The sequence below is a fragment of the Magnolia sinica genome, chromosome 9, assembly GCF_029962835.1.
Source record: "Magnolia sinica isolate HGM2019 chromosome 9, MsV1, whole genome shotgun sequence".
Lineage (NCBI taxonomy): Eukaryota > Viridiplantae > Streptophyta > Magnoliopsida > Magnoliales > Magnoliaceae > Magnolia > Magnolia sinica.
In genome coordinates this window covers 78,253,466-78,263,930 of record NC_080581.1, presented here as the reverse complement: position 1 = coordinate 78,263,930, position 10,465 = coordinate 78,253,466, and the positions used below count along the sequence as shown (strand labels likewise).

At 38.4% G+C, this 10,465-nt stretch overlaps 1 protein-coding gene across 1 annotated transcript; it reads left to right on the top strand.

The window, feature by feature from the left end:
- The first annotated feature begins 2,794 nt into the window (after positions 1 to 2,794).
- Positions 2,795 to 5,896, top strand: LOC131255193 (receptor-like protein 7). The gene has a single exon (XM_058255890.1). It carries the CDS (start codon positions 2,795 to 2,797, stop codon positions 5,894 to 5,896), a length of 3,102 nt encoding a protein of 1,033 aa, XP_058111873.1.
- Positions 5,897 to 10,465: the final 4,569 nt, after the last annotated feature.

The window sequence follows — 10,465 nt, the reverse complement described above, 5'->3', positions numbered from 1 at the left end:
GAAGTAGATCCAAAACTCAAGTGGGCCATACAGTAAGAAAAAGCGAGTAGGAAAATGCCTACAGTTGAAATCTCCCTGATTCTATCATGTTTATATATCATTTACTGTTCATAAAGTCACTTTTACTGGGAGGAACTGAAAATACAAAAGTATTAGCTTGATCTAAAACTTGATCTAAAGCTTCTATACCCCAAGATCATTTCAACCGTTGATGTTCAATCCTCACTGTTTTTGTCATGTGCCTTATTTAAATTCTATCAAAAGAATTTTACAAAATGGTACCTTATTAAGGTGGCATTAACATCCTGATACCTTTATAAATTAAATTTTTGTTAAGGTACTTCCTCAATGAAGTTATTGTAAAGCTGTACATCAAGGCGAGTCGAGTCGAGGTAAGCCAAGCTTGGCTTGACTCATCCGTGCTCTCTTCGAGTTCGATCTTGGCCTTGAGCTTACCAATGGAGCTTGGATTATTTGTTAAACCTTTTGAGTTGAGCTCGATGTGAGCTAGTGGATTAAGTCGAGGCGAGCTTACATCAAGTCGAGTCGAGTCTGCTCCCAACCTATCCCAACCCATCACTCGACTCAACCTAGCAACCTGACCCAATCGACACCTGACTCAACCTAGCCACCCGACCTAACTAACCCAACCCACACTCGACCCAACTCGTAAATCAAATATTTAATTAATAATATATATACAATATTAAATAAAGCTATAGAGGTACCTTATTGTTGGTGCTGAGAGAGAGAGAGCTCGAGTGAGTGGCTGAGTGCAGGCGTGACGGCTAAGACGAGAGAGAGAGAGAGAGAGAGAGAGAGAGAGAGAGAGAGAGAGAGAGATGAATGGGGGGACTGTGGAGCTCGAGCACAAGAGAGGGAAAGGGCGGAGCTTAGGCGCGCACGAGTTAGGTAAGGAAGGGAAAATAGAAAGAAAGGGACAGACGAATAGAGTAGGGTTTAAGTTTTAATTTTTTTATTTTTAAATATAATATATTATATATATAATATATATTATATATATAATATATATTCGAGTCGAGCTCGAGCTCAAGCTTCGAGTTGAGTTGAGTCGAGTCGAGATCCATTATGATCGAACTCGGCTCATTTTTAAAACGAGCTAGGTCATATGAAGCTTGGCTCACTTTGAGTCATTGTTTGAGTTGAGTCAAGCCGAGCCGAGCAAGCTTTTTGAGCTAGCTTGGCTCATGTACAGCCCTAAGTTATTGTCAAGGTACCTTCTGTTAGTTTTCTCCCACTTTTCTTATAATTTTTTCTAAAATAATTAAAATATCCACCAATTAATAAAATTGCTTAAAAAGAATTAAATAGACATCTAAAAGTAAAATTAGTAATTAATATTATTATAAAAAAATAAAAAAATAAAAAAATAAAAAAACAACAAATTTCTTTGGATGCGGATTGCATATATAGTTAGGATGAGGTTTCCGGATTGGGTGCGGCCATGACCGTGGGCCCACCTTGATGTATGTATTGTATATCCAGGCCATCCATCCATTTTCCAGCTTCTTCTAGGTCATGAACCCAAAAATTAAGAGGATCCAAATCTCAGGTGGACCATACCATAAGAAAGGATGCTAATTGAATGGCCACCATAATGCTCATCATGATGTTCATTTGTCATCCACTGTTGATAAGAACACAGTCCTGGATGAAGGATAAAAACTGAAACCAGCTTGATCCAAAACTTTTATAACCCATAAGAAGTTTTTAATGGTGGCCCTTTAATCACCACTGTTTCCTCTAAAATGGTCCACATGAGAATTGAATCTCCTTCATTTCTGGGCTGATGCCCTAAAATTATCTTAGTAAAATGGATGGACAGTGTGGATTAAACAAGTACATCATGATAGGCCCTATATAGCAGTCAATCACCAAAGGAAACAATGGTATTGTTCACCTAAGTGTATAAAAAAACTATACATTACGGTAGGCTTAGAGAACATCAACCACTAACCAGTACCAACAATGCAATCCAAATCTAGCTTGATGTTTATCCAAACCGTTTATAAGGTCATTACCACTGTGATGAAGTGAGTTTGCCTGAGATGAAACTTTCTGGCCATACTAATGTTTCAAACCGTGGTCACTGTATTCCTACTGTTTCCTCCCGTGCGGCCCACTTGATTTTTGGATCCACCTCATTTTTGGTCTTAGATACTGTAATAATCTCTCAAAACGGATGCACGGTGTGGATTTCTCATAGACATCACGGTGGGCCCCATTAGCATCACAATGCAGGAACTTCATGGGAAAGACTTTGGCAGGAAATCCCCGTACCGCTGACGCTTGCCGAGCTCGTCAAATGAGATCAAAGTTGCATGGGCATCACAATGTTGTATTTATTATATCCACACCGTTCATCTATTTGAAGAGATCATTTTAGTAACTGATTCCAAAAATAATTCATATCCAAAGCTCACATGGACCACACCAAAGGAAATAGTGGCCCCATGAAGTTTTTAACGGTCGGTGTTAAATTCCCTTTTCCATGTGGTGTGGTCCACTTGAGAATTTGATCTTCCTCAATTGTTTTCTAATTAACTGAATTCAGCTGAAATAATGAATGGACGGTGTGGATAAGCCACATACTTCATGGTGGGCCCCACATATATTGGAATTTGGAAAATCAAACGGGCACCACGAGCGGCTCTCGTATTTCACACGTATGAGTCTTAACAGTAGTAACCTCTTCACTTTTTGTCTATAAATAAAGCTGACGCTTCCTATTCCTACACATCCCAAACTCCCAACACCCATCTATTATTGACCAATGGCTCTCTTCTTTTCTTCTAAAAACAACCCAGCATTTCTCATTCTCTTCTTTTTATCATCTCTTCTCTTTCTCACTACCCAACAATGCAACCATCATCACTTCTCTGCTTTACTCCACCTCAAGCATCGTTTTAACTTCATTGATGATTACAACCTCTCTACTCTCCCCTCTTGGAATTCAAACAATACCGATTGCTGCACTTGGGAACGCATCACGTGCGATGGACCCACTGGTCACGTGATCAGCCTCGACCTCAGTGAGCTCTATATCTCTGGTCGGATTGATTTTGAAAGCCTCTTTCGTCTTCGGAGCCTGCAGAAGCTCAACCTCGCTGACAATTACTTCGATCCCTCTCCAATCCCATCTGGGTTTGACCAGCTCACCAGTTTGACCCATCTCAACCTCTCTTGGTTATTCTTTTATGGCCAAATCCCACTGGAAATCTCCCGCTTGACCTCTTTGGTTTCTCTCGATCTTTCTCGCAATGAATATTGGAATGGTTCTGGATTTCAATACCTGAAACTCGAAAACCCAAGCATTGGAGCAGTCGTCCAAAACCTGTCCAATCTGAGTGAACTCTATCTGGACTGGGTACACATCTTACTGCAGGGCCAGACCTTAGATTTGCCACTCCCTTATCTCCGCAAGTTGAGCTTAATAAATTGTGGTCTTTCAGGCTCCATCTTTTCTTCCCTTTCACAGCTCCATTTCTTATCTGAACTCCACCTCAGTCGAAACAATCTCTCCTCTGCAGTCCCCAGTTTCATAGGGAACTTATCCTCATTGATGTCCCTGCTCCTTAAAGATTGTGGATTGCATGGAAAATTCCCTGAGAGTGTTTTCCAGATGCCAAATCTAGAAATCATTGACATATCAATCAATCCACTTGTAGCTATCAATTTGCCGGAGTTCCCTCAAAACAATACTCTACAGCAATTGATCCTTTCAGATACTGGATTTTCAGGAAAGTTACCAGATTCTCTCAGTAATCTCAAATTCTTGACTCATTTAGACCTCAGAAATTGCAACTTGTCAGGATCATTACCATCCTCACTTTTGAACCTGACCAAACTGCAATATCTGTATCTTTCATCCAATAAATTGAGCGGCCCAATTCCATCATCATTGTTTTCACTCCCATCATTACATACACTGGACCTCACAGGTAACCAACTTAGTGGTCAACTTGGTGAGTTCCACAATGCCTCTTCTTCACAGCTGGAGCTCCTCGTTTTGTATAGCAATAAATTGAGCGGTCCAATTCCATCATCATTGTTTTCACTCCCATCATTACGAATGTTGGATCTGGGAGGTAACCAACTTAGTGGTCAACTTGGTGAGTTCCACAATGCCTTTTCTTCACAGCTGGAGATCCTCTATTTGGATAGCAATAAATTGCAGGGGATGATACCGAGATTTATCTTTCAACTTACCAAGCTTCAAGTACTTTACCTTTCTTCCAATAATTTCAGTGGTGTTGTGGAGCTAGGCTTATTTCAAAACCTCAAAAAACTTTACTCTCTAGATCTTTCAGATAACAACTTGTCAGTCCAATATGGCAGTGGTAATTCCACATTTGTTTCCATCTCCCAGTTTCAATCTTTGTTGCTACGTTCTTGCAACATCAGCACATTTCCAAATTTCTTGAGAAATCAAGTGCAGTTGAGGGAACTGGACCTTTCCTACAATAAAATTAGTGGTGAAATACCCAAATGGATATGGGAGGTTGGCAATGGGTCTTTAATCTATTTAAATCTTTCTCACAACATTCTACAGGGAATAAAACCATCTCCCCATCTTTTGTTGAGTGACTTTCGCTTTATTGACCTTAGCTTCAACATGTTGAAAGGTTCACTTCCAATCCCATCACCCTCCGTCCTATTCTTTTCAGTTTCAAACAATAGCCTTGGTGGTGAAATCCCTCGATCAGTTTGCAATGCAACATCCCTAACAGTCCTTGATTTATCTCACAATCACTTCATTGGTCAGATTCCACCATGTTTGGGTGAGATTGGTGATGCCCTGTCTGTGTTGAATCTTCAAGGAAATGATTTCAATGGCACCTTACTTCAGACATTTAAAGAGGGATGCAACATACAAACGCTTGATCTCAGCAGGAATCAATTAGAGGGCCCAGTGCCAAGGTCTTTGGCTAATTGCAAAATGTTGGAGTTATTAAACCTGGGAAACAATCAAATGAATGACACCTTCCCTTTATGGTTGGGAGCTTTGTCCCAGTTGCGTGTTCTCGTCTTGAGATCCAACCAATTTCATGGCACCATTGGGCATCCTCTAACAAATCACCCTTTCCCACTGTTACAAATTTTTGACCTCTCTTTCAATAGCTTTGAGGGTAATTTTCCATCAAATATGTTCACGAGCTGGACGGCAATGATGGAAGATGACAAATCCCAATCTTTGGTCCTTGGCAAAATGATATACAGTAACGGAAGTTCCATATACTATCAAAACAAAGTGTCTTTAGTCAGCAAAGGGCTACAGATGGAACTAGTGAAGATCCTTACAGCCTTTACTGTAGTGGATCTCTCGGAAAACAAATTTCATGGGGATATCCCAGAATCAATTGGGGATCTAAAGTCACTCCTTGTGCTCAATATGTCCAACAATGATTTAACCGGCGGAATTCCAACATCATTTCAGAATCTAAGGGATCTAGAGTCATTAGATCTCTCACATAATAAATTGTCTGGAGAGATCCCTTGGCAGCTAACAGATCTAACATTCCTTGCAGTGTTGAATCTCTCACAGAATTTCCTCGTGGGAAAAATACCACAAAGCCGGCAGTTTCTTACATTTAACAGCGAATCATTCAAAGAGAACTCGGGATTGTGTGGACCTCCACTATCAAAGAAATGCGAAGATGCAGAGAGTGCACCACCGTCCCCTCTGTCAACATTGCAATCTGAAAGGAAATATGAATGTGAATTAATGTGGATAGGATTTGGAGTTGGACACGGAGCAGGTGTAGGGATGCTTTTCTGGACCCTAGCACTTTGGCGGAAGGGAAGGAGAGAATTCTATATATTTATTGATAGAATGCTTTCCTTAATTTTTCCTTCCATGGTGTTTCCTAAATAGCAATGACGGTGAGATGATTGGAGCTAGGGTAAATATGTTTGTACAGTTCGTGTCTACAAGAAAAAAAAAAGAAAAAAAGAAGCTTTAGTTGTTTTCTCCTTTTTGTAATTTTGTGTATTTTGCTTGGTCTATATGATATGTGTGGTAGTTGTTCCTTGTATTTGCACCTACCTGAATGGCTGTACATAACTATTTTCAAATCAATAAAATTACAGGTGGTGTGCTCCCACCTTTCTGCAAACAAATAAAAATAAAAATAATGTCTAAGCTATCTCTTTGTTTTCAAAATTTGGCCCACCTCGACGACAAGATAACTTAATCTATAAGCTGGATGATCTAACTAATGTAGCCTACCTAGCCATTGGTCTTTTTTTTATTTTTTTAAAATTTTCCAATGGTCTAGACAAATGTGGGCTAAGCAAATTAACATTCAACAAAGAATAGTACAAATGTGGGCTAAGCAAACATTTAGACAAAGAAGAGTGGTGTTTCATGTATATTTTATATTTTGTAATTTTTGATCATCACACACAGAGTTCTTTCACCTTCCCACATCCATGTACGTAGGGTGTAACTGTATAAGAGTAATCACTTGTTACTATGTGGTGATTTTCGAGTTGGACTTTTGTGATGCCAAAAAGAAGTGTGGAAATCATCATCACATGCAATTTTCTACTTGCAAGGGGACACTTGGCCAGTCTAGCCAAGCAATATGGGCTGTACAGTACGTCCGGGACATATTTCTTATGCCACTGTAAATTTCCCACTAATAAGATGATTTATACCATATGAACAATAACTATTTAGTGGACAGTCAACATGATTTATGGGAAAGTAGGCCTATTCAGCAGTGGCCATCCATCTGTTAGATCCATCATCTATTGCTCATAGTTTTAAAGAATCAATTTTATCAGAAAATCCTAACCATCCCATCCATGGTTTGGCAATAAATAAATATAAAAAGAAACCTACATATGGATGGATTAGGTCATCCAACTGATGTGATTTTCATATTGTAGCCCATGAAATGTTTGCTAGAACTAGTAAACATCTTGTCCAATCGACTGGACGGTGCAAGTGTCCTACTATGAGTCATTGATGAGAATAGAAAACTTGTCTTTGATTGAAAATTGTGATTGTTGAATGCATCAAATGAGTATTGTAAATGTATATTGAAAGTAAAAAAAATTATACACATGACAAGTATGTAATTAGATATTGGATGAAACCTTATTTAATAGCATATTTAGTTCGGCTCACTTAGTCTCACATGCCATGGGACCACTTGGAACTCTTAGGGGTTGTATGAATCCAAGCAAAGTTGTGCCCAACATGCGCAACCCGGAGAAAACATCTTCTCTATGGTTTAAAACCTATTTATGCATAAGAATATATAAAACAATAATGATAATAATAAGGACATCACGCCTTTGAAAGGTGGAATATGGCCAGGATAGATTTGTACCCAAAAAAAAAGAAAAAGAAGAAGAGTAAGGATAGATTCTTGTGAGGAGGTGGAAAAGCTCATCCCAAGTTCTGCACTTGGAATAAAATGCTCTGTACAGGCATCAATCTCAATTAAATGCATGTGTGCCAGCATCAATCTCGATTACATGTGCCAGATGTGTCAATGTCCAAATCCATTGTATTTGAAGGTGCTTTAGAAACAGCGAACAAAATAACTAATCAGGTAGCATTACCTTGCTAGCCAATTCAAGGTGCTTTAAAAACAGCTTTGCTTGCATCCAAATTGCCCTTTATATATACATTGCCATGTTGCTTTGTGTAAGAAAATAGAAAATAGGGAAATTTCCTTCTTTCTTCCTCTCTTTTCTCTTCTTCACTTTCTAATTACAATAATAAAGATAAGACTTCATGGTATTTAAACAACCAATCATCAAAACCTTATCACTCCTTTGACATATATATAGCAATCATCTTGCAAGTCATACCACCCTCAAAGAATATCCTTTCTTCTTTTCTTCCCTAAAATTTCGCTATAAAAGAAGAAAAGATAGATCTACAATTTCTATGTTCTTCTATTTCTCCAACTTTCTTGGATCTTTTACTTTCAAGATGTTTAACTCCTTTTTTTTTTTTTTTAATTTTATTTTAAAGTCCATATTTAGAATTTCAAGGTCATTTATTTCTTCAAAACCTAAGATTCTCTTTACTTTTCTTTTATCTTCTCACATTTTTCTTTACCTTCCCTTTCCTTTTTCTATTTAGAAATAAATAAAAAAAAACCCCATAAATTTTGATTCCATCACTCTCTCCGAATTAATCCCCAACTTCACCTCGCTCTCCAAAATCATCTACAACCTCGGTTGTCTTTTTTAAAACCATCTCCAAAGACCATCTCATTCACCAAAACTTATTCAAAATCATTCCATTGACTTGTATAATTCCTTCTCTCTTCATGGGCTCTCCTTCTTCCTCGATGCATCCCTTCCTTCCCAATGTCTTTAAGAATGCTTCTCTAACTGATGCAAACTAAATTTAAAAAATGATGCCTTTCTTATTTGGAAAGGCCATACTAACAAGCTGCCATTAGAGTCAGGGAATGATGGGCCATATGGATATAACATCCATTGCTACCTATGACTACTAAGCATTCTTCAAATTAAAGAGAAATGGAAATCTCCAATCCTGAATATTCCAAATGGTTGGAAAATGATTACATGGCCTTTTCTTGCTTGTTATCTACTCTCTCCAAAATTTTATGGCACATATTTTCTAGCTTAAACCAGCCCATGTAATCAGGATGGCAATTCTTAAGATGTTCTCACAACAGTCAAAATCCCATGCAAATGCATTATCAACATTCAAAAGTATAAGCAGAAAACATCATATATCAATGATTACCTCAGCAATCTCAAAGCCACTTATGATAATCATGCGATCATCAAGCATTCTCTCAGTCGTTCACATACAAAGTCTACTACATTCTCCAATCACTTTTAAAGAGCTATAAGACGATCTACACAACTATCAAGACCAACATCACTACTGCCCACATTCTCAGGAGCTTCTGACCCTTCTCCTTTAGGAGGAAGCTTCACTACCACCCTTTCCTCTTGAGTTCATATTATGAGGTTCAGCATATAACTCTTTAACGAGCCTGAGACAGGTCAAGGATTCACTTATAGATGCTGTCTTTAACCGGCTTGAGACAGGTCAAGGATTCACTTATGGACATGGCTTTTAGGGAATGGTTGTGCCATTTTACCTACACTGAAGACTACTGCAGTTGTTGTGGGCTGCAGTGTCAGATATGTCGATCCACAAATCACAACAATGCTAGTTGCCTTCACTTTACAACTCTTTTTATATGGATAAATGTTCCACAAGGCCTCCCCAACAATAACCACATAGTCAATATGCCGTTATGCATTCTTTCAAACAAATTTCTCTAAATCATTATGGCTCCCAAATTATTATTGGTAACCCATCATACGTCTACTTTCTTTCCTTATGCTCCACCCATCTCCTATCAAACTTTTTCTAGCTCCTCTTCATCTTTCAACCCCTCTGTGCCAAACTTCAACAAAACCAGACCTCAATTTGGGCCTATATGGATAGTACAACCCATGCCTAAGGATTGGTGATGGCATTGCATTACCTATTACTGCATGCTCGTTGTCACCACTTTTTTTCACATGTTTTATTTCAAATGTTTTACTCGACATATATTCAAAAGAAAATTTATTCAAGCTTGACAATTTTCCAATGCTTTCAAATATAGTCTTTTTTTCTACGTTCATTGTAAAAGGCCCAAAAGGAGGCGTTACGAAAATATTGATGACTTCTGATCTAACTAAAGGTATAGCCCTTGATGAAGTCAAATAGGGGAACAAGATTCATATAGCCAATCCCAGGTATATGGAATAAAGCTTAGATAATGATAATGATGCCGACACTACTCATTTCTGAAGGACAACCCAAGGTAGTTGGAATAAAGCTTAGATAATGATAATGACGATAATGACGCTGACACTCCCAGTTTGTGAAGGATCTTTATACTCAGAAAAACCTCGCTAAAGGAGTACTGAGTGGCTACTATACTTTCTGAGCAATGAAGTATGCCACATTGTCACAAGTAAAATCTCTGTTCTTCTGTTCTTTTTTTCTTCTTTTGTATAGTAAATTAGGCCATATTAGTTATAGCACTTTGATGCAATCATCCAACAAGCAGCTCATCTCTTGTAACAATGTTCCCAGAGAATGGCATGTCCTAATTTACAAGTTAGGAAAGTGCATATGGCTTCCCATTCCTTTGTCAAATAAATGCACTTCTTATTTTCTAAAATTTATGGACTGTGATTTGTGGACCAGCTACCTTCTATTTCTAATAGTCCAAGCTGTTGATGATGTGGGACACATAAGGGACGGGCCATTACCCTGAAGCCTCCCAAGTTCAAAGATGTTAATCCATCAAACATAAAAATCATGCCACCAATCGTAGGCTTTGAACTCTCCAAAAGTGAGAAGTTTCTGGTGCACCACACATTTATAGTGGGAGCTTAATACCAAAGGCTGGAGATGGCCAAATGATGGACCCACATGAGA